The sequence below is a fragment of the Mauremys mutica genome, chromosome 2 (genome assembly GCF_020497125.1).
Source record: "Mauremys mutica isolate MM-2020 ecotype Southern chromosome 2, ASM2049712v1, whole genome shotgun sequence".
Lineage (NCBI taxonomy): Eukaryota > Metazoa > Chordata > Testudines > Geoemydidae > Mauremys > Mauremys mutica.
The window spans coordinates 63,024,528-63,050,048 of NC_059073.1; the positions used below are offsets into that span (position 1 = coordinate 63,024,528).

General features: G+C 40.5%; 1 protein-coding gene across 12 annotated transcripts in view; it reads right to left on the bottom strand.

Moving 5' to 3' along the window:
• CSPP1 (centrosome and spindle pole associated protein 1) overlaps window positions 1-25,521 on the bottom strand; it is a 163,598-nt gene that overhangs the window by 14,871 nt on the left and 123,206 nt on the right. For 8 of the 12 annotated variants that reach the window (XM_045006701.1, XM_045006706.1, XM_045006698.1 and 5 more), the window contains 4 exons: window positions 23,093-23,139; window positions 18,347-18,410; window positions 6,982-7,091; window positions 6,080-6,230 (listed from right to left, as the gene is read on the bottom strand). In XM_045006701.1, coding sequence (XP_044862636.1) covers window positions 6,080-6,230; window positions 6,982-7,091; window positions 18,347-18,410; window positions 23,093-23,139 — 372 coding nt within the window. Of the gene's footprint in view, window positions 1-711; window positions 834-4,594; window positions 4,702-6,079; window positions 6,231-6,981; window positions 7,092-18,346; window positions 18,411-23,092; window positions 23,140-25,521 lie in introns of those variants that run through there. The other 4 variants (XM_045006704.1, XM_045006702.1, XM_045006705.1 and 1 more) reach the window with 4 other exon arrangements.

Genomic DNA, 25,521 nt, shown 5'->3' on the forward strand with positions numbered 1-25,521 from the left:
CTCAGAAAGGACCCTGTTGGTACATCACACAGGCTCCACCCAATCCAAAGCCGGAGGAAGTGATGATGGCATCGAGTGGGAGAGGCAGCACAGGCACTGCGCCTCTCTTTCACAGTGGCCATCCTGTACTGAGGATCTAAGAAAATCTCAGGAGGGGAAACAAAGTTTCTTACTTAAAAAAATCAGGGCCCCCTGGAGGCTCCAAAGATATCTGTTTCTATAGATAAATATATTTTGAAAGAAAAAGACCAAGTCTGGTCACTTACTCACCCTGACCATCACTTTATAAAAGTGATGGTCAAAATAATTGAGTCCAGAAACTGGTGATGAAAAAACTAACCTATTAAGAAAAAATACAGAAGTTTGGGGAAAGGATTTCGATATCTGATTACTCTGTATTAAATTCCCAGGAAAAACACTCCAGCAGTAAAGCTTATACAGTTACTCATTTTTGTTAATTAATAACAAATATCAATTGATAGCCCTTCTTTAGCAAATTTTCTTCTTGTATCTGTTATTTCTAATTGTTACATGGAATCAAAAAGTTTTACTTTGAAGAAAACATTGTTACTACCCACCCTAGACTTGGCTGCATCTCCAGGGAAATGAAGTGATCCATTATATCTCCTTAACAAGGAAAGAACTGATGTGCTAACTGCAAAAGGAATGATAACTTACCTTACTGTAACTGTGGTTACCTGTTTGCTTGGAAGTAGGAGTCCTACTTAAACAATGGCTGCAGGACATCTCTACCAAAGTGGGCATCCAAGCTGGAAGCCTCTACCAAAAAGTTGTATCTTGAAAAGGTGTGGACCATGCTCCACACAGCTGCCCTACAGATTTCAGAAATAGAGACATTCTTCAAACAGGTGGCAGAGGCTGTCTTAGCTCTAGTGGTATGAGCTCTAAAGTGGGCAGGTGGTTCTAAAATAAATACCGGTAACTCATATCCTGCTCTTACATAGTTGGAGATACATTTTCATAATGTCTCTGAGGAAAATACCTCAACCGTAATCCTTTCAGCAAAGGCAATAAACAGTCTAGGTGTGTTCCTGAACAATTTAATCTTGTTAAGATAGTTTGACAATGGCCGTATTACTTAAGTGTATAAAGTTTTCCTTTCCCCAGGGTTGAGTGAGACTTGAGGAAGAAAACCAGATGATGAATAAATTGGTTAATTTGGAACTCAAACAACTCCAGTCAGGAACTTGGGATTAGACACAAGAGTAACCCTATCCTTAGGAGACACTGCATAAGGGGTACCCATCGTGAATGTGTGAATATCCTCTACCCTCTGAGCTGATGTAATAGCTACTAAAACAGCAATCTTCACGGAAAGTGATATAGGGAACAGGATACTAACGGCTCAAAACAAGGAGGGAGCCAATCAACCCTGTTAATGTACCCTAGGGAACCCTATCACTATAGGGTTGGAACATACAGAATGACCCTGTATCGGAGAGTAATATGCATATACTGCTGCTAGATGTACCCTTATGGAGCTGACAGAAACTCCAGACTGCTTAAGGGCTAGTACATGCTGAAATGGGTGATGTCAAAAGGAGAGAGTTGATGTTGAGATGCCTAAACAAAAAACTTCTCCTTAGCTTTTTAAAGTCTAGTTTAAGGCTTTCCTGCTTCGGGGTAGAATTTTGGAACAGCTTTTGGTGGATGTCACCCAGCTGGCATCCAGGCTGCCAGATGTAACAGATTGGGGTCCAGGTGCAGGATCTGACCATTGGTCTGCAAGACTGCCTGCTCTGTCTGACATACAGTGTTTGGGGCTTACGTTGAGAGGTTCACCAGACCTGAATTCCAAACTGTCTGGCCAATACTGCAGATCTTTCAGTTTCCTCAGTAGCATGGGAATCAGGGGAAAGGCATGTATCAGTCCTGGTATCCAGGGGATGAGAAAGGCATCTGACAGGGAGCCAGGACTGGGGCCCCTCTGGAGCAGAACACTTGACATTTCTTGTTCTGGTCTGTGGAAAGTAGCTCTACTGATGGATAACCCCACCTGAGAAAAATGTTCTGCAACACTGCATCCTTGATCAACACCTCGTGGCTATCTAAACTGTCTACTGAAGTAAATGGCTAGAGTTCTGAATGACTGGCAGATGCAGGGCCAGTGGTATGATCTGGAGATGAATATACCAATTCCAAAGTCAAACAGCTTCTTGACAGAGCAGAGATGACCTGGCTCCTCTCTGTCTACTGATAAAATGCATAAATGTGGTGTCTGTCTGTCTGCACCTGGACTGTGGACCATGGAGTAAAAGCAGAAATGTTTTATACCTCCAGATGGATGGCTCTCCACTCTAGGCATTTATGTATAGGTGAGATTCCTGAAGGAAACACACACCCTGAGTTTAAAGATTATGTCAATGAGCTCTCCCAACCTGTTTGGAGGTATCTGTCACCAATTTTGGTAGGTCGAGACGCAGAAAAGGGTCTTTCCACCAGTTTAACAAGGAGAGGCTGCTTTAAGGGACCATGACCACCATGTTCATTTGGTGCCTCATGAGCAGATACGCTGATTTCAACCACCCTGGAATGGAGGGTAGGTGAAGTCTGGCAAACCACATTAAGTAGGTGCATGAGGCCACGTGTCCCAGAAGTCTGAGGCATGTTCTTACTGATATCTTTGGCTGAGCTTCAAGTGGTTGAAACCACTCTGGGTAACCCAAATGCTTGTAGTCAGGACTATCTTCTCATCACCACAGATGTGGCCACAATGTGTGCCACTGTATCGGATGCATCTAGAGTTGCATGTAGGGAAATGCAAGCCACCAGCTGCCTTTTGGTCATTATAGATTCTAACTCTTCCTTATATTCCATAGGAAACCTGCTTGTAAATTGAGACAGCTTGTCCCGGTGGAAGTAACTGTACTTTGTGAGAAGTACTTCATTATTAGCTACTCTCATTTGAAGGCTGGGTGATAAGTAGATTTTACATCCAAATAAGACCAACTTTTCAGGGTCCTTCTCACTAGTTGTTGGCTTGAGAGATCCTTGTTTGGACTTCTCCTGGACAGCATCTACAACCAGAGATCCTAGCACTGAGTGAGAGCAGAAATACTCAAATCCATTAGAAGGGACTTGGTACCTTCAGTCTGCATACTTGGATGAGATCTGCCATAGATCTTTTGCAGGTTGTAACACTAACAGGCTCATCATGTGTATAAATAAGGGTCTACCAGGCAAGGAATGGTGCAGAATGTCCAGCAAGTTGTGATTTCTCTTGAACCATCTTCCATAGTATGTTGAGAGCCTCAGCCATACATTTAATGAGGTCTTGGAGTGCCTTAAAACTGTAAACTGGAGCAGACATCAAAGGGTTTACTGCTTAATTGAGAAAAGATGAGGAAATTGCAGCCAGGATTAGTTCTTCTCCCTCAGCTGTTTGATCTGTGTCATTCTCCAATCCTACCTCTCTAATATCTCAGACTGCAATACTTGACTGGCTAGAAAAGTCTATACTGGGCTCTTGGGAAAAGGGGATCTAGCTCTGGAAGTGGGGGGCGGTAGACACAGGGTTATGTGAATGAGGTTGCATCCCAGGGCCCCCAATAGGCTCAGGCTGATAGACATATGGGTAATGGACTGCTGGACACAGAGGAAGATTCCAGGAGGCCCGTCTTCTATGAGATCCATGTCTTTTCCTCCTGAGAGAGCAGTCCCTAGAGTCCTTCCCAGATTCCCATTGGGCTCCCCATGGAGGAGAAGGAGGATGCATGAGAGAGAAGTCCCTATTGTGCACCAACAGGGAGGATTAGAGGTAAGGCAATCCCTTCAGGTGTATGAGCATGCTAATATCCCCTCTACTTGAGTAGAGGATGGCATTGGTAGAGGTTTCAGGCATATTAACTGATAAAAAGGCTTTCTTTTAATGCCAATGGGCAAAATAAAACTAATTATTTATACCAGAGGTTTACAAACTTTTCTTATTGTGTCTCCCTTCCAGATCTACCAGCTGCCCACATACCCCTGCCCTTCTCATTGCTGATAATTTATGTGTTATTCTTAACACTACCTGTCATTAGCCATCTGTCCGTATTTCACTGTTACATACAGATATAGTTGTAGTGTGAAATATACAACCAAAAAATCTCCCCCTAATTTTGAGCTCAGTTAGACTGGACAGTTGCTGGGCAACTGAACACGCGCTGTACAGTGATTGGAGGTGAGGGCTCTGTATGTGACAGTCTCTAGGTATCTGTTCTCACTGGTACATCTTGAAGTAAACTAACTACTGTATTTTATATAACTAATTCCCACAGAGTTTGAAAGCTTCATCTGAGTAGCCTATTATGAAAATGCAATCAATAAAATAATTAATAAATAAAAACCACCATTACACAATTTCTCCCCCATAGTCCCAGAGATGTCTCACGTACTCTCAAGTGTATGCATATTACAGTTTGAGAATCCCTGATCTACATTATCAACTAACACCAGTTTACTCATAAATAACAATTCAGTAACAGGACAGTGTTTATTGCTAGGAAAGCAGGTGGACACTGCAAGGGTTCCATCTTGCTGCCATAGGGGGAAAGAAGGAGCCAAGGGATGGCTGAACTGTCTCCATCCTTTATGACCTGGAGTGGGGAGGGGGTCACAAAGACAATGCTGGCCAAAAGAATCCGATCTCGCATGCATAAGTCTCATGGGCACCAAGAATGGAATCCACGTGGACAATCACTAAAAGACAGATAGGCTATGCTTAGATTACACTAAATGCCATTGTAAAATCCAACTTTTTAATCTAGTAAAATACTACTAGTTATATAAATGGATAGTAAGAAGGAAGACCCTCATTCAGAGATATGGCAGTCAAAGTATCATAGAATCATAGAATCTCAGGGTTGGAAGGGACCTCAGGAGGTCATCTAGTCCAACCCCCTGCTCAAAGCAGGACTAAGTAGCAAAGGAAGAAAACGTTGAGACTGGCTCAAAAAAAGGAAGACCAACCAAGTTATATATAATTAATAGCAACTTTGTTCACACAATACTAAGTGAAACCATGAGGAGTGTGATTGAACAAGAAAAGAAGTTGGGTAGATAGACAGGAGAGGACTGAATATGGTGAAGATATATTTGAATTGTATGGCGTAAGGAGGGTTTCAAAAGAGAGTTTAACTGCAAAGAAGACAGAAATGAATAGAAGGCAGAGTAAAAGCACAAAGAAAGTCAAGCATGTTGGGTTTTTCACCACTGTTGCTCTACTGGATGAAAATTACAGCGAGCCAGTGATGACAGGAACAACTCTGGTTGTAAAAGTGCCATTTGCTACAAAATCAAATACATACAGTTTGTAAAGCATTTTGTGATGCCTTCTGAATAATGGCGGTCAAATAAAAAAAACACTGGTTTTAAAACTGCATAGACAGGATGTTGATTAGTTATACTCGAAGATGAGATTTGAGACTTATGCCAAAGAGTATTTTCAGCACAACTGAGTATGTCCCAAAGTACTGACTGGGGGACAAATCAGTACATGTAATCAAAACCAGACACTTTCAGAACAAAAAGGAAATGCTTCTCCATAAAGTCAGCCTGTGGAATTCTTTGTGACAGCAGCTCAGAGTTCAGTACTGCTATTTGAGAATTTTATCACCAACATAATCTGTAGTTACATGTGCCAAAAGTGGAGTACTGAAACATAATGCTTCATAGCATGTGCTGATCTCCACAGGAGGTAAAAAAGAATATAGCTTCCATATTCATGGTTCAATTGCCCAGCTGCATTATGGGTTTTATTGAAGGGTTTTAGTTCTTTTCACAGATGCATCAGATATTAGGTTGTATACCACTATCCTAGTCACAACACAAGTCTTGAGTTGGTATCACATAACCTTTCATTTTCCTTATTATATCCCTGACCTCTCAAAACTTGCAACAAACTTCCATTCAAACCTTTTTTATCAACTGATTTTCCAGCAAACCAGTGATGTAGAGTATTAAATTATGTCAAAATAATCTAATTTGTCTGTTTTAGCCAATTTCTTCTTGTTTAGTCTACAAGTAGTTTGTCTGTTAATATCTGTTTCTTTATCTTTAACATCCAACAAAGTCATACCTAGGTTAACAGATTTCTTCTGCAACTCATTCAGTCTTCGCAATCGTTCTTCATTCCTGGCTTTCAGCTGATCAACATTGAGACTGGAGCTTGAGTGCAAAGAGAAGCTGTCAGGCTGTGGCGCCGGTGACTTGCTAAAAGGGACATCATCCTGCAGATTTAGAAAACATGGGAAGATTTCAGTAAATATGACGCTCCTGCCGAATGGCCACTAGGTATACAACCCATTTATATTATGTATATACACATAATCTACAGCCATATAATATGTCACCTATTGAAATAGGAAACACAGTAATTGTCATCTAGTCTACTGTATTCTCTCTGACTGTGGCCAATACCAATGTTTCAGAGGAAGATGCAAGACACTCCACAATAGGCAAATCTCCTTCCAATTCCTAACAGTTAGAAATTAATTTGCCATGAAAAAAGAGGTTTAATATCTCTTCCACGCATTAGCTACTATAACTGTAGATATAAATGTCTAATTCCTTTTTGAATCTTGCTAAGGTTTTGGTCTCAATGATATCCTGTAGTAATGAGTTCCAGTTTAACTACATATCATGTTTAAAAAAAAAAAGATTTCCTTTCATGAGATTTCAGTTGTCACCTTTTGATTTCACTGATTGTTCCTTTGTTCTTGTGTTATAAAAAAGAGAAAAGAGAAGCTCCTAATCTATCTTCTCTATACTGTACCAATCATTATTTTATATACTTTTATCATGTCCCCTCTTATTAGTTTCCTTTGTAAAGTAAACTACCCCAATCTTCTCAATCTCTCTATACAACAGTTTTTCCATACCACTACTCGTATTAGTCTCTCTTCTCAGAAACCCCCGAGATTTCTCCATCAAATGCAAAAGAGAGGTGGAGGGGTGCGGGAAGGAACATTTCATACATACAGTAAACTCCATTGCTTTCTTCTTTATTCGTCTCCTCTCCCTTGCAGATGGCGGTGGCTGTGAAGATAAATTAACTTCTTCGAAAGCTGGAAAGGTTTCCCCATTAGTGCCTGGAAAAAGGAAAGTGAACAAATCTCTCAAGAAAATCAAATCACCACTGTGATAAGTCTGATTACATTTAGTTGTTAAACAAGCAGTGCTAATATAGCACACACAACTTGACACAGATACACTAAAGGAAGAAATACCTTTCATCAGGACATCCCATGGGGAACCACTAAGCTTAGTGATACTGCATAACAATGACTTGTATGTAATGGGTATGTGTGATACTTCTCAGAGTACCCAGCAAGGCTCCTCCCTACTAGCTGCCCTTAGAATGAGGAAGCCTTGTTGTACCTGTCAGACGGCAGCTCCCCAATTCTGTTCGCCACGGGCAACACAAGCATTCCCTTCCAGGCTTAAGCAGGCCCTCCTCTCTCTCTACAGGTCAGTGATAGGCACACTCCAACCCTTGAGCTCTCCAAGTATCCTCCTGGAGCAATGAGTTGCTTCCAAAAGAACAATACACACCAGCTTACCAGCTTCCCTTCAGATCACCGCTCCATTTAACCCACAACACTTACATTTACACTGAAATCAAGCACTGGACTTAATTAACAACATGCTGTCTTGTCTAATAAAGTTTAGCTCACCTAAAGTCTTAGCAGTGTTTTCCAGCCAGGGTGGCTGTGATCCTCCTTTTGCAAGACAGAACACACTGACAGTTCCTCTCCTAAGTGAACAATTCCAGGTGTTCCTCAGTACCCACAAGTTATACCCCCAAAATCCATTGTCTTTAATCAAACATGATGCCCCCTGCTGTGTTTGTTTTTTCCTGAAGATCTTCTCTTATGTGAATTCACAATCTCTTCATTAGCATCAGGCTCAGTAATGTAAAAAGTCTTAAACTGTAAGCCACAAAATACATTTTGACTAACCAGAGAGATAAGCATCTACTACCCCCTGACTAAACAGAACCTGTTTATATCACCCTCTGGTAACCCGTCTTAACTCACATACCTGAAGAACATAGTTATCTGTCTATGTTGAAAACTATTTAAATATCATCCATACAGACATCTTTCAATGATTAAAATGACCAATGTGTTACTGGCTGTTAGTAGAGACTTCACATGACATCCTTTGGCTCACTATTATGCAGACATCAGACCCAGGGGATCCCTGTAAACCCCTGTACGCCTCTTATGCCCTCTGCCAGTTGGCGCTTTTGGTATTTCTGTTTATTAGGGAGATCTATGGGTGATTGTGTTCCTTAACAACATTCTGTAATCAGGCTTCTTGATCATATCTGAGTTATTAGCCTGATTACATAATAATATGTTAAGTCCCACTTACATTAACAAGCCCCCCAAAACTATTCAAACAGGATCAAGTTACAAATGTGTATCCTCTGACTAGTATAGATGTACCCTCAAGTGGTGTTTATGTCCTTCATGTCTTTCTCATGATGATCCTGTCTTCCTTTAACAACGATTTTCAATCCCTCCTTTGTTGTGAAACACACACAGTGTATGAAACTTGTCTCCACTGCCTATTTCAGGCTCCTGTTTGCACCTTTTATGCCCAACAACATAAGTTTGGTATCTGGTGTAGGCCTTGCTAGAGCGCTACGCATGGCTAACAGTATGAACCAAAGGCGGTGAACCAAAATAGGCCTTGTCAGAAGTGTAACATCTAAGTATCACCTAACCAACTAAGCACATTCTTGATCAGAAAAGACGGTACAAGAACACACAGACCCCTCGTAAAGGTACAGATGAAAATGTTTTGTTCAAACTATAGGGTACAAGGTTGTAACAATATCTGGAATGTAATATGTAACTGGTTGGTAACAATGTATAAAAGAAGTCATAGGAGGGGCATCTTTGTCCTGGCCTAGGAGATGACACTATGTCAAAGGCAACAAAGAGCCTTGTAGCACCTTATAGACTAACAGATGTGTTGGAGCATAAGCTTTCGTGGGTAAATACCCACTTCATCAGGTGCCACAGAACTCTTTGTTGCTTTTTACAGATCCAGACTAACACGGCTACCCCTCTGATACTATGTCAAAAGAGACACTACTGTGTCGCAGGTATACCTGAAGTTCTCACGACCTTTTGTAACATACTTTCAAACAACATGGAAAGAAGAACTGGAACAAATAAGTTGTGAATGTTTTGCATTACTTTTTGATTTCATAATACTTAGCCAGCTAACTTAAGTCTTAAATAAAAGCCAGAAGAGCTCTGTGTAAGCTTGATGTTTGTCTCTTTCACCAACAAAAGTTAGTCTAATAGATGAAGATATTACCTCATATACCTTGTCTCTCTACCTAAAAATATCATTTAAAAGTCAACCTTAAAAACACCAGTATTCTTGGTGACGATACATAACAATACCATTGTTCTTAGTTTCTGAAATATTTCCATAGTATATTGTGATAAAATCACATGCTTAACAGAAGAACTGAGAATAGAAGCATTTATTTCACCTCTGCTACTTATCACAACCTGTTACTTTAAACATCTTTGGCTCTGAAAGAGGAGGTTACTAACCTCTTGGAGGTTACTAACCTGCATAGTCCTTATCTGTATTCCACAGTGGGATTACGCATGCACACCATAAGCCTGGAGCCAGAGAAATGGAAAGTAGTGTCCATTGGTGTGTGCGTGTGCCCTGGCTCACCTTGTGCCTCTGAGCAAGGTGATAAACGGTGGGGCAGATCGACTGCCTCTCCAGTTCCTTGTCCACCAGGAATCAGAGAAGATCCGAAGCAGAGGGGAAGGAGGGCAGTTAGTGGAATACAGATAGGGACCACACATTTCGAAGAACCTCCAGTTACAGGTAAGCAATCTCCTTTTCTTCTTTGAGTGATGGTCCCTATTGCATTGCACTATGGGTGATTGACAAACAGTACCTAAGTAGGAGGAGGGTGCAAGGATATGGATGGTAGGCTGGAGCAGAGAACCGCTGACCTGAAGGCGGCATCAGCAGCAGAGTCATGTCTCAGGGCATAATACCTCGCCAACGTGTGAACAGAACATACCCAGATATATGTTGGGAAAATAACACAGCGGGGCACAGACTATCCAATAAGTTCTTGGACTGCACTGCAGACAACTTTTTATTTCAGAAGGTTGAAAAAGCTACTAGGGGGGAAGCTGTTCTAGATTTGATTTTAACAAATAGGGAGGAACGCGTTGAGAATTTGAAAGTGGAAGGCAGCTTGGGTGAAAGTGATCATGAAATCATAGAGTTTGCAATTCTAAGGAAGGGTAGAAGGGAGGACAGCAAAATAGAGACAATGGATTTCAGGAAAGTGGATTTTGGTAAGCTCAGACAGCTGATAGGTCAGGTCCCCTGGGAATCAAGACTGAGGAGAAAAATAACTGAGAAGAGTTGGCAGTTTTTCAAAGGGACACTATTAAGGGTCCAAAAGCAAGCTATTCCGCTGGGTAGGAAAGATAGAAAATGTGGCAAAAGACCACATTGGCTTAACCACGAGATCTTGCATGATCTAAAAAATAAAAAGGAGTCATATAAAAAATGGAAACTAGAACAAATTACAAAGGATGAATATAGGCAAACAACACAGGAATGCAGGGGCAAGATTAGAAAGGCAAAGGCACAAAGATTAGAAGCAAGAGGAAGACCAAGGACAAGGTAGGCCTACTGCTCAGTGAGGAGGGAGAAACAGTAACAGGAAACTTGGAAATGGCAGAGATGCTTAATGACTTCTTTGTTTCGGTCTTCACTGAGAAGTCTGAAGGAATGCCTAACATAGTGAATGCTTATGGGAAGGGGGTAGGTTTAGAAGATAAAATAAAAAAAGAACAAGTTAAAAATCACTTAGGAAAGTTAGATGCCTGCAAGTCACCAGGGCCTGATGAAATGCATCCTAGAATACTCAAGGAGCTAATAGAGGAGGTATCTGAGCCTCTAGCTATTATCTTTGGAAAATCATGGGAGACGGGAGAGATTCCAGAAGACTGGAAAAGGGCAAATATAGTGCCCATCTATAAAAAAGGAAATAAAAACAATCCAGGAAACTACAGACCAGTTAGTTTAACTTCTGTGCCAGGGAAGATAATGGAGCAAGTAATTAAGGAAATCATCTGCAAACACTTGGAAGGTGGTACGGTGATAGGGAATAGCCAGCATGGATTTGTAAAGAACAAATCATGTCAAACCAATCTGATAGCTTCTTTGATAGGATAACGAGTCTTGTGGATAAGGGAGAAGCGGTGGATGTGGTATTTCTAGACTTTAGTAAGGCATTTGATACGGTCTTGCATGATATTCTTATCAATAAACTAGGCAAATACAACTTAGATGGGGCTACTATAAGGTGGGTGCATAACTGGCTGGATAACCATACTCAGAGAGTAGTTATTAATGGTTCCCAATCCTGCTTGAAAGGTATAACTAGTGGGGTTCCACAGGGGTCTGTTTTGGGACCGGCTCTGTTCAGTATCTTCATCAACGACTTAGATATTGGCATAGAAAGTACACTTGTTACGTTAGCAGATCATACCAAACTGGGAGGGATTGCAACTGCTTTGGAGGATAGGGTCATAATTCAAAATGATCTGGACAACTTGGAGAAATGGTCTGAGGTAAACCGGGTGAAGTTTAATAAAGACAAATGCAAAGTGCTCCACTTAGGAAGGAACAATCAGTTTCACACATACAGAATGGGAAGAGACTGTCTAGGAAGGAGTACAGCAGAAAGAGATCTAGGGGTTATAGTGGACCACAAGCTAAATATGAGTCAACAGTGTGATGCTGCTGCAAAAAAAGCAAACATGATTCTGGGATACATTAACAGGTGTGTTGTGAGCAAGACATGAGAAGTCATTCTTCCGCTCTATTCTGCACTGGTTAGGCCTCAACTGGAGTATTGTGTCCAGTTCTGGGCACCGCATTTCAAGAAAGATGTGGAGAAATTGGAGAGGATCCAGAGAAGAGCAACAAGAATGGTTAAAGGTCTAGAGAACATGACCTATGAAGGAAGGCTGAAATAATTGGGTTTGGAAAAGGGAAGACTGAGAGGGGACATGATATCAGTTTTCACGTATCTAAAAGGGTGTCATAAGGAGGAGGGAGAAAACTTGTTCATTTTAGCCTCTAAGGATAGAACAAGAAGCAATGGGCTTAAGCTGCAGCAAGAGAGGTTTAGGTTGGACATTAGGAAAAAGTTCCTAACTGTCAGGGTGGTTAAATACTGGAATAAATTGCCTAGGGAGGTTGTGGAATCTCCATCTCTGGAGATATTTAAGAGTAGGTTAGATAAATGTCTATCAGGAATGGTCTAGACAGTGTTTGGTCCTGCCATGAGGGCAGGGGACTGGACTTGATGACCTCTTGAAGTCCCTTCCTGTCCTAGAATCTATGAATCCACATGGCCACTATGCAGATGTCCAGGAGGGGTACATCCTGAAGAGAAGCCTTTGGTTGAGGGAGGTTTGAGAGCTGATAAAAAAGTAGAATGCATCCAGATACCCATGTGGAGATTCTCCTGGTGGAGATGGCATGCCTTCTGATGCTCTCTGCCATGGCGACAATCAGTCTCCAAGATTTCCTGATTGATATTGTTCTGTACAGGTAAATGGCCAAGACTTGTTAAACATCAAGGGAATGGAGTCTTTGTTCTTCTGTGGAAGCATGCCGTTTCGGGAAGAACACAAGTGAGTTAATGTATTGGTTAAGATGAAATTCCAAAATAATTTTGGAGATAAATTTGGGGTATAATGCAAAGAAACTTTATCTTTACGGAATATAGTTTATGGAGAGTCTGCCGTCATTGTTCCCAGTTCACCAACCCTTCTTGCTGATGTAATAGCTACAAGAAAGGTGAACTTCATGGACAGGAGGGACATGGAGCAAGTAGTTAAAGGCTCAAAGGAGGGTGAGGAGGGCGGGGGGGTCTTGTTAGCACTGAGAGAATGAGATTCAGGTTCCATTGGGGTGGATTCTTCTGAGTAGGCAGGAAAGTCTTTCCAGAATTCATAGTTTAGTAGGTATGTGAAAATCGAGTAGCCTCGAGCAAGTGAATGGTATGCACTAATCGCTGCTAAGTGGACTGATGAGGAGCTGATGGATAGACCCAAGGTCTTCGAAGATAGAATATAGTCTAAGATGAGAGGAATATCTGTAATCTCTGGTGGGACGCTTCTTTGTTGTGTCCAAGATGAGAAGCATTTCTATTTAGATAGGTAATATTTCCTAGCAGAGTCTTTTCTGCTATTAGAGAGGCTGTTTCATGCAGATGAGGAACATGAATGTTCTAGGGATCCCACCCATCCAAATATCATGCTCTGAGGTGGAGTGGTCATGGATTGGGGTGTTTGATCTTGCCATTGCATTGAGTCAGGAACCCAGGGAATATTGGGAGGATAACTGATGGGCAAAATGACATACGCAGGATGCTGGGGAAGCAGAAGTGTCTGGGCCAGAAGGGGGCCTTGCTATGTTCTGTCAGATCTTGTGTAGAACTTGTGGCAGGAGCAGCATCGGAGAAAAGGCATAGTTGAACTGGCCTGACCAGGTAAGAAGCAGTGCATTGCTCTGGCAGCAGTGACCTGGGGCTCCTCTGGACCAATACGTGGTGCATTTGCTGTTTGTTTGAGAAGCGAATAGATCTCTGGTTGGGGTGTGCAGCATCATGTTGTGAAGTTTCCATTCGTGGGTGAGTGTGAGTGTCTGCTGAAGCAGTCTGTGAGCACATTCTGCTTCCCCAGAAGGCAGGCTGTTGATACGGTGATGTGATTGCTGAAACACTGCTTCCTGAGGCTTACCACTTCTGCACACAGGGAAGCAGATCTTCCTCTCTCTTGCTTGTTGACGTAGAAGACAGGCATTTGTTCTCCAACATTATAAGGACATGGTAAGTGCAGATGAATGGGAGAAAAGACTTGTATGCCCTCCATACTAGTTCTGACCTTTGCTTGTTGTACGGTGGTTTTGGGATGTACAAATGGGGATTATAACAAAACCACAAAAATCACTCTCACTGATCATCTGCCTAGATATCACATATTGATTAATATTTGAAACTATGTCACCACAAGTAAAAATCTAGTGTACTGTTCCTGTTAAACACATTCCCTGCTCTTAGCTGGACTTTTAGATTGATTGCAAGTTCTTCTTGGGAACATACTCCATCTAGAGACAAAAAACAGAGTATCTCCATATCAGCATTATTAGATTTTAAAAAGCTACCTACTGTGACCACTTCCTCTGAGTTTCCCAGGGTATCCTCATAGACTTTAAGGTCAGAAGGGACCATCGTGATCATCTAGTCTGACCTCCTGCACATTGCAGGCCACAACACATCATCCACTCAGTTTTGTAATAGATCCCTAACTGCTGGCTGAGTTACTGAAGTCCTCAAATCATGATTTAAAGACTTCAACTTACAGAGAATTCACCAGTGACACTAGTTTAAACCTGCAAGTGATCCGTGCCCCATGGTCTCTGCCAATATGACTTGGGGGAAAATTCCTTCCTGACCCCAAATACGGTAATCAGTTAGACCATGAGCATGTGGACAAGACCCACCAGCCAGACGCTCGGGAAGCAATTTTCTGGAGTAACTCAGAGCCCTCCCCATCCAGTGTCCCATCACCAGCCATTGGAGATATTTGCTGCTAGCTGTCACAGATAGGTTACATGCCATTTTAGGCAATCTCATCATACCATCCCCTCCGTAAACTTACCAAGCTGTCTTGAAGCCAGCTAGAGGTTTTGCCCCCATTGTTCCTCTTGGATGTCTGTTCCAGAATTTTCTGGGTTCTCTGTCTTTCTATGTCTGTCTTCTATACAATTACTCTCAATATTTACATTTGGTACAACACTGAGCATACTTTCATCACTTAATCAGTAAATAATAAATAACATCTCTGAGAGTGAGGAGAGATTGGTGCAGTCTACTCATAGAATCAAAGAGATGGAAAAGACTAATTAGATCCTGTGCATGCCCCTGCTCATGTCAGATTATATCATGCTCTCCAATATTTATATATTAACACAATGAGTTTGAATGTTTTCTAATGTGAAATTCACATTTGACAAAAAACTTGACACCCTTCTTCCCCCTCACCTGGAGCCAAAGGCAGTGATTACTCATAGGTTGGGTGTAGGGGGAAATACAGAATAAATAGGGTTTCTTAGATTCATAAAACAATTTACAGGCATAAAACTTCTATATTTCCTCTTGTAGCCCTGAGGATTAATCTGTTGGTCTGTATAAAATGTCTTTTTGATAAGTGTGTAGGCTGCATAGATTAATAGAATTATTTACAATAAGCTGTAATGCAAGATACCTAGAAGCTTCTAGGCCAGACATCCTGGCCTATTTCCTCTGTGACGCTGAAAGCAACCTTTAAGACCCTTACTCAGAAAAGTAATAATAGGATACAAACCTACGCAAATTGTCTAGGGACTTTTTGAATGTCTGCTAACCTTTCACCTAGTTAGGGTGAAGAGTGGGGTATTTCTGCCCACAAATCTAACACGTACACCACAAGATACGTAAATAGCTGTCATCCATACGCACATAAAAGGTCAACCTATGAAAACAGGTACCCTCACCTTTCCATGGGGGAAAGACAAATTTGGGCATAGGAGGAAGGATTTCTCCCTATAAAAAGGGTGACAATCCTCCATTAGACAGGCGATACATCTTTCTATTCTTATTGTCTCAACCTGCTTCGAAGCCTCTTTCTCCTACGAAAGCTGTCAATACTAAGTCGTAGTATTAAGTCTTTTCATAGCTGTAAGTATGAAATAAGTCTTATTTCTGTTTTACTTTAAAACATCTAGTTTAAAAAAGGGTTTAACTCATAACCAGTTTCTTTATAACTTCCTCTATCAAAGGTGTGAACAACATCCTATTTGCTACAGAGTGCATTTAGAACTGTGTATTATTATAGATTTATATCTCTTAAAGAACTGTGATATTTTGTAACTTTGTAATCTCAAACTGCTTTTAACATTTTACATTTACTTCTTGTTTCATTGATTTTAAATAAAAGGTCTTGTTTGACTAATTCTGTCTCAGTATAGTTTTTCTGTCACATACCCCAATCTCCTTGTATAAATTCTGTGAAGCCTGATTCAAGACGAACTTTATCTTCTGATCACACATATTGGCGAGCCATACCCATATTATTAATATCTATCAATTATTATTAACATTACTAATTAATTAGAAAATTAATTATTAAATAAAACTAAATTAAGTGGATAAATTCCACTGTCCCTACTAACCCTCCCCAAATCAGGCTACACTCTATGTCATAAAGAATAAATGTTGCAGGCTTTTTGACCTTTTGGTGATAAGAAAGGGTAATTTGAGGCACCCTTATGCCCAAGAAAGTATTCCTGCTGACATCTATACTGGCCAGCACCCAAAGGCCCAAACAGGTCACAGGCTCTGTTATACTGGGTTCTGTATACAAATTCCAGGAAGACATGGGCCTTGTCCTGAGCACTTACAGTCTAATTTGAAACAAGATGTGACAAATGAACATGACAAACAGAGAGGAAAAATATAATTTCACTTTTACACATAGATATCAAGGGTTTAAAGAAGCACATACTAGACCAGGGGTCCCCAACGCGGTGCCCGCGGGCGCCGGGCACCTTAATGTGCCCGTGTCCTGGCCCCTGGGAGAGCACCCGCTGAAATGCCGCAGCGGCATTTTGGCGGGGACGCCTCTCATTGACGACGCTTGTCGCCAACAAGTGACGTCATCGAGAGGTGTCGCCCCCGAATTTCGGAAGGAGCTCTTGACCTGCTGATTTCAAGTTTGTGACTTTTTAAGTACTACATTGGTTCAGAATGGATGACCTGTAGTTCTAAACTGAAGCTGCTGAATGAATTGTTCTGTTTCTTGCATAATGGGTGGAGACCTCTATCTATCTATGATTATAAAGCATTTGCTGAAGAACTGTCATCTTGCCCTACCCTTGCCAAAGAACTGTGCTACAGACTCTAAGCTCATTTACAATATACACATAAACATACACATGTATACACATTTTAATCATCCTAGTTCTGAAAATCAATCTTCCAAATATAAATCAAGCACAAGCCAATGGAGCTGCATGAAACAATAGCTCAGAACAGTCTTATTCACCTCAAGTCTACCTAAAAAATTAGGCAACTATAACTACATTGCTCAGGAGTGTGAAAAATTCACCCCACTGAGCGATGCAGTTAAACCAGCCTAACCCCCAGTAGATAGCACTAGCTTGATGGGGAAGCAGATTGCCTTCAAGAGCCCCTCCTAACAGTGTAGGTAGGTTCTTCACTTAAGCACTACAGTGGTGCACAGCTGCAGGGCCTGAACTTTTTAAGTGCAGACAAGTCCTATGAAATCTAACAAAAGAATATTTATCAATCAATATTGTTGTGTATTTCACTGCTGATCATTTTAGCAGAAACATCCAGATAACTTGCTTATCCCACAATCACAAAATTGCCTCCCATCGCTCCCCAGGTGCCAAAAGTCCCATTGTCCACTACCAACTTGCCAAAACATCCAGGTTCACCTGGACAATTTCAGTACAAATATCTGATGTACTGAAAGTTTAAAATGTGGGGAGAGCATAAAATAAATGGAATTTGATAACAAAATAAGCCGCAATATTTAACTCATGTTAAAACTTCAATTCTTTATAAAAATGAAGCTTATGGAGAATTCTCATTCAGTGGCATCACAATGCTGCAGAATCTGGAGACAATGTAATGGAATTTAGGTCCAGCTAGAGATGTGGCTCGTATAAAAGACAATGCTAACTTTCAGTTGGGGGAATCAATTTAGTCTGAATGCCTTGTCTTAATTAGTAGTACAGATAACAGAGAATGGATTTAGGCTATTTGTTCTGTTTCCATTTCATTTCCATTTCCAACTTCAATCAAACAATCAAACAAGACTTTGGTAGTTGAAGGACAAGTAAGAATTCTTACACTATGTCTGAAATAAAACTGCAAGCTATTATGGCACATTAAGGTTTGAAAATGATTACAGTAACAATAGAGCTATATAGTACAGCACTGATGAAAAGCAAAGCACAGAAAGGAGGACAAAAAGGAGTAGGTGATTACATTAACATCCACTTTTTAAGTTAGAGAGGACTTTCCCAACACATATAATTAGGGCTGACAATTACCAACTCCACTGGAAAAGTCTACTGGTTTGAGACTTTTAAAATAGAGGCATAATCACTTTGTTTGAGAACAATACCACCACTATATCAAATGTCATGTAGAACATAAACATAAATACTGCTAAATATAGAGGCATAAACTCACCAATGAAAGCACTCTCAGATTCCAATAGTGAATTTTTCAAGAATTCACTGGATTCATTTCTGAACTAAAAAAAGTAAAACAGAAGACACTCAGTTCAGCTGTACTAGTGTCTGAGTGGTTTTTTGATTTGTTTTGTTTGGTTGGGGGTTTTCTTGCTTTTTGCTTGCTGGTTTGTTTATTAGTATTCTAGTGGTTCTGAAAAGTGCCAGATTGATGGCACTGGAAATTAGAGAAACAAAATGGGTGAGGTAATATCTTTTATTGGACCAACTTTTGTTGGTAAAAGATACAAGCTTTTGAGAGACACAGAGCAGCTAACGGGGGAGTTTTGCAACAGACTTCTCCAGGTGAAGGAGCAATTACGTGACTCTTGGGGTAAGTTTTGATGTCTGTTGTGTGTGTATTTGTGTTTGTTGTGGTGTGCTTGCTGCTGGACTGAAATATACCATGTGGTCTGTTTGTTTGGGGACGGTGTGCTGAACGTGTGGGTGCGGAGCCAAATGGCCTGATAGGCAAGGCTGAGAGCTTCTTAATGGAGCTTTGATCCCTACCCCCTTCAGCTTCCATCAGCCCTTAACCAGGGGGCGGGACTACTCAGGAAGCCCAGGGCTTTAAAAAGCCCACTCCTAAGCCACCAGAGGAGCGAACAGAGGAGTGAACAGGAGCGCTAACAGGGGAGTTTTGTGAGGGAGTTGAGAAGGGGAGTGGGAGAGTGGGGGGCTAGATCCACGTAACATTCCTTAAACTTCTTTAAACGTAAGCCACAGAGACATAGACAAACATAATTTGTTGGGGAATAGTCGTCATGTTTTTCGTAAAGGGAAATCATTGCTCACCAATCTATTAGAATTCTTTGAGGGGGTCAACAAGCATGTGGACAAGGCGGATCCAGTGGATACAGTGTACTTAGATTTACAGAAAGCCTTCGACAATGTCCCTCACCAAAGGCTATTAAGCAAAAGAAACAGTCATGGAATAAGAGGGAAAGTCATTTCATGGATCAGGAACTGGTTGAAAGAGTAGAAATAAATGGTCAGTTTTCAGAGTGAAGAGAGGTAAATAGTGGTGTCCCCCAGGAGTCTGTACTGGGCCCAGTCCTAGTTAACATATTCATAAATGATCTGGGAAAAGGGGTAAATAGTGAGGTGGCAAAATTTGCAGATGATACAAAATTAATCAAGATAGTTAAGTCCCAGGCAGACTGCGAAGAGCTACAAAAGGATCTCTCAAAACTGGGTGACTGGGCAACAAAATGGCAGATGAAATTCAAGGTTGATAAATGCAAAGTAATGCACATTGGAAAACATAATGATGGGGTCTAAATTAGCTGTTAGCTCCAAGAAAAAGATCTTGGAGACATTGTGGATAGTTCTCTGAAAACATTCACTCTGAAAACATTCACTCAATGTGCAGTGGCAGTCAAAAAAGTGAACAGAATGTTGGGAATCATTAAGAAAGGGATAGATAATAAGATAGAAAACATTATATTGCCTCTAATATAAATCCACAGAATGCCCACATTTGAATATTGTGTACAGATATGGTCGCCCCATTTCAAAAAAAGATATTTTGGAATTGGAAAAGGTTCAGCAAAGGGTAACAAAAATGATCAGGGGTATGGAACACCTGCCATATCAGGAGAAATTAATAAGACTGGGACTTTTCATCTTGGAAAAAAGACAACTAAGGGGGGATATGATAGAGATCTATAAATCGTGACTGGTGTGGAGAAAGTAAATAAGGAAGAACTAGGGGTCACCAAGTGAAATTAATAGGCAGCAGGTTTAAAACAAACAAAAGAAAGTATTTTTTCAGACAACTCACAGTCAACCTGTCGAACTCCTTGACACAGGATGTTGTGAAGGCCAAGACTATAAGAGGGTTCAAAAAAGAACTAGATAAATTCATGGAGGACATGTCCATCAATGGCTATTAGCCTGGATGGGCAGGGATGGTATCCCTAGCCTCTATTTGCCAGAAACTGGGAATGGGTGACAGGGGATGGATCACTAGATGATTACCTGTTCTGTTCATTCCCTCTGGGGCACCTGGCATTGGCCACTGTCAGAAGACAGGACAGTGGGCTGACCCAGTATGGCCATTCTTATGCTCTTATAGCTCTTCTGGTCTGGGAAAGGTACTCAGAGTGTCACAGCTAAATACAAGATGGAACAAATAGCTTGGTTCTCAAACTTTTGTACTGGTGACCCCTTACACACAGCAAGCCTTTCAGTACAACCTCACCTTATAAATTAAAAACACATTTTTTTATATTAAACACTATTATAAATGCTGGAGGTGAAGCAGGGCTTGAGGGTGGAGGTTGACCGGTCACAACCCCCACGTAATAACCTCAAGATCCCCTGAGGAGTCACGACCCCCAGTTTGAGAACCCTTAAGTATTTAGCACATATTCTAAGGGACCACTCAAGATGAAGGGGCCCCTTAACATAGCTGTAGTCAGAGGACAAAAAGGGGGGTTCGTGAGTTACAGATTGTTGTAATAAGCAATAAATCCAGTGTCTTTATTAAGGGCAGGTCTACACTTAAAACACTGCATCGGTGCAGCTGTGCCATTATAGCACTTAAATGAAGACATTACTACACCACTGGGAGAGATTCTCCTGTTGGCATAGTTAATGCACCTCCCTGAGAGGCAGTAGCTATGTTGACTGCAGAAGCTCTATCTACAACAGGGTTTAGGTCGGTATAACGACATCACTCAGGGGTGTGGATTTATCACCCCCTGAGCGAAGTAATTATACCAATATAAGCCTGTGGTATAGACCTGGCCTAAGACCAAGATTTGTAGCATTTAGCAAAGTTATGAATTTAAGCTCCCAGGCTCGACTTTTGAAAGCGTTGTCCAGGTTTCTTTTGAGGATCAGGACTGACTAGTCAGATATAATGGGATCGCTTTGTGAAAAGTGTTCACCCACAGGTGTTTTTGTCTTCTGTCATTTTCCTATTCATTTGAGAGCATAGTGATTTCCTGGTTTCACTCTCATAGTTGTTAGTGCACTGGAAACCTGCACAACACTTTCAAAAGATGAGCCTGGGAGCTTAAATTCTCAAATTTGTTAGACACTACAAATCATTGTCTTAATAAAGATATTGGATTTACAGCTTATTACAACAATCTGTACCCTACTAACACCCCTCTTTGTCCTATGAGTACAGGATTGTTAACGGGCCACTTCACCTTGAATGGTCCCTTAGAATATATGCTAACTACCTACGCAAAACTATCTGTTTGATCTTGTATTTAGCTGTGACACTCTCTCAGTACCTTTCCCATTTGGGAAGAAGAGCTCCGTATAGCTTGAAAGCTTGTCTCTCTCACCAACAAAAGTTGGTCCAATAAAAGATTTACCTCACTCACCTTGTCTCTCTAATATCCTGGGACTGACACGGCTAGAACAACACTGCACAGTACTGGAAATTTAAAGTCTTCTTTATACCTACAAAACAGTGCAGTGCTCTCAAATGTGCTTCAGTCCTGTTCTATTGGCAAAAATAATAGGATTAAAGATATTTGAGACTTTCCCTAACAATTCATACTTTGGCCACTTTCCACAACAATCCTGTCTACTAAAACTGTCTACATGGGTGTCAATTGTGACTGTGCTTTGTGTAACATGAATCCATGTCCATTAGGAATTAAACCCAGAATGGCAATTTACTTCACGAAAGATACTGAATATCCTTCATGACTTTTGGATTGTATTCAAAGTAGTGATCTAGACAAAAAAGATTCAAAAGCCTTTACTAATCCCCTGTGACATCAAGTCCTTGATGGTACAGAGTTAAAAAAAATGTACTTCTATGCAACTGTAACATAGCTTAGTATTTGTTGTTATGCTATCCTTATTACATACTTCAAAGGTTGAACTTGTAATAAACAACATGGCTGCAACAATTTATTACAGAATTGGTTTTGTAAAGGGATTTCTCTGTGTTGAGAATCAGTATAATGTCTATCAACTTTGAGTTCAAAGAGGAAAGAGACAATGGAAACTGAAAATGTACTGCAAATCAACCCTCCAAAGGAGAATTTCAGGTAGCTATTTACAACCAAAGTTCACTAACATTATGCTGAACACATAACTGCTCTATTAGCTATGCATCATGAGGCAATGCAAGGATCTCAGAGTAATAGTTTAAGTGACATTCTAAGTGCCTGATTCTTCATTGCACTTGTTGTGGCCAGTGTGAATTAGTGGAGAATTGGAATTTGATAGCACTTTATTCAGTTCTTTTCACTGAACCAGGAAATAAGCTCTATGGCTTTTGTATATCTTGTTGGAAACAGTGCCTGATTTTTTATGCCTTGTACCTTGTTTAGTCATATATAACTGTGTAAAGTTCTACCAAATAAGCATTCTCCACTAACTCACACTAGGTACAGCATTCTGCTCCTAACTTTGCACAGATGTACGTGACTATACAGGGTAAAAGGCAGTGAAGAATCCAGCCATATGTATATATCAAGATATATAGCCATGGAACTTATTTCCTGCCTCAGCAAAGAGACCTGAATAAAGTATCCTATTTGTTATTCCTCTAGCTTGCCAGTTATCCAGACAGATTGCAAGCTTAGTTAAATTTAGTTTTCTATTTCAATAGTACTTTAATGTACACTCCATCCAAAATTAACATAACTACAAGCCACAACACTCTGCACAGTTGAACAAAATGAAAACAGGATATTGGGGAGAGGAGGGAAGGAGCTCAGTTTCTTCTTACCAGTCCCATGTTTCGTGGGTTAAAGTCAGGAACAGAATCATCATGGTCTATAGTTGCCATCACAGCCCAGGGAGGAAAAAAAAGTAATGGACATAAACACTGATTATACAAGAACATATTTAAACATTTTAGCAGAATACTGTTACACAAATGTGGACACCACAATGAATCACTCCTTATTAAAGTCTTATCTTTACAGTCACGTTCACTGTATTAATAAATAAACTGGGAATATTTTGATGCAAAATTTGCTTTAGCTGTCTTAATATTAATTTAAGTGTAACTAGATGGACCTAATCTAAATATTCAAACTGTTATTGAAGGAAATCTGATATTGTTACAAATACACAATATTCCCCCCAAGTGTGTATTCACAAGTCTCTCCCAATGAAGAACAAAATGTAATATATTTGCATGTCAGAACTATATTTCTAAGTGGCAAAACCACTTGGTTATTTCTTGGCTTTGTGCAAGACATCTGTTGAATTTAAATACATTCATGAATTATGAATTTCACTATGTTTGTCCATCGCCTGACAGAGGGGCAGTGATCTTGGTTGGGACCTCTTGGTATTACTGTAATACATATAATAAACAACAACTACTCACGTAGCTGGTAAGAAGTACTGTTTCTTACCACAAGAACTGCATACTGTCTTCATTTAATGGAATTACAGTAGTGTTATTGAGAGAATACACCATTTAAAATAATTTTCATAAAATAATAAATTAACTTTTTTACGTAGCCAGCTTGTTTTAGATAATATGGTATACTTTTGGTTTTAAGCTCAAAAATTTGGAATTTTGTACAGGCCCATAAGTACAGAACCTGCTGCAGAACATTATCTAAAACTGTATTATTTACTGCATGGGTGCCATGGAGTAACTCATCTCCCTGCCAAGTTCTTCTCTATAAAGTCATGTTTGGTGGCTTTAAATTTCATTTGGAAACTTCTGACAATATCAGGTGTTCAGAAACGATTCAATTAAGCTATTAACTATTTTCAAATTACAATACATCACACACCATCCCTGAACTTGCTCACCTCTCCCTCCTACAAACAAACCTCTTCTCAAAAATCACTTCTAACCATGATGCCTACAATTATTCAGGAAACATGATGGCTAAGCTGAGGACAGTTGGAAAAGTTGATATTTATAAAATTAAAAAAAAAACACAAAAAAAACAACACACAAACATTCATTTAACAGGAGGTTACTTAACTGTAACTGAAGGCTCTTTCAGATGTGTGGTCCCTATCTGTATTCCACACATGGGTGTGCATGTACACTAAGGCTGGAAATTCTTCAAAGCAGTGTCTGTTGGCCCACATATGTGCAGTAGCTCTTCTCGTGGTCCCAACTGAGGGTATAAGAGGCAGTGTGGCTGGATGCCTCTCCAGTTCCCCTTCTTACCACAAATCCAATAGGAGCCGAAGCAGAGGTGATGGAGGGCAGGTAGTGGAATATGGCTAGCGACCACACATCTTGAAGAATCTCCAGTTACAGTAAGTAACCTCCACTTCTTCGAGTGCTGGTCGCTATGTGTATTCCACATGTGGGTGCTTGGCAAGCAGTGGGAGGATATGGCTTGTCCACAATATCTCTCTGCTGTGGCAATAAAAAGTCTTGGTGATTTCCTAATGGGTTTGGTTCTTTGCAGGTAGAATGCCAGGGCATGCTGAATATTGATGGAGTGAAGTCTCTTGTCTTCAGAGGAAGAGCAGGGTTTTGGAAAAAATTCAGGTAAGTATTTTGTTTGATTGATATGGAACTCAGAGACAATCTCACGGTCTCTTACACTCTTAATCAGGAGCACGAGAAGAGCTACAAGAACATATGCAGGCCAAAAGACATCGCGCATGAGTACCCATGTGTGGAATACACATAGGAAATGGTACTCAAAGAAGAACAGTGTATTTAGGTATACAGAAATTGCAAATATTTAGTATTTCTTCCTCTACCCTGCTCTTGCTGTATTGTTTGTCTTCTCACAGACAAGTTTCCGGGGCAGGAACCTTGTCTAACTCTGGGTCTGTATACCACCTACCACAACAAGGCTCTGATCTTGACCCGGGCTCCTCTGGGCACTACTATAATATACATAATAATAAGAATGATGTGCAAAGCCTTAAAACTACCTCTTACACAAATCTTTTCATTAAAATCAGTGTCTGCAGCATTCCCATTAACAAGTGCAAATAAAATATAAAAATTAAATTAAAATATGCTAATCATATAGCTCAAGCAAAGGAATCCATCTCTAAATTAATTCTGCACCCTGAATTAGCATTCAAATAGAAAGTTAACCTTCCAAGATGTGCCAAAGGACTCAGATAAGTGTATCATTCTGCTATAATAAAGATGATTTCCACCTCTATAATAATATTTTTGTTTTCTTGCCCCACTCTTCATAAATGAAATAAATA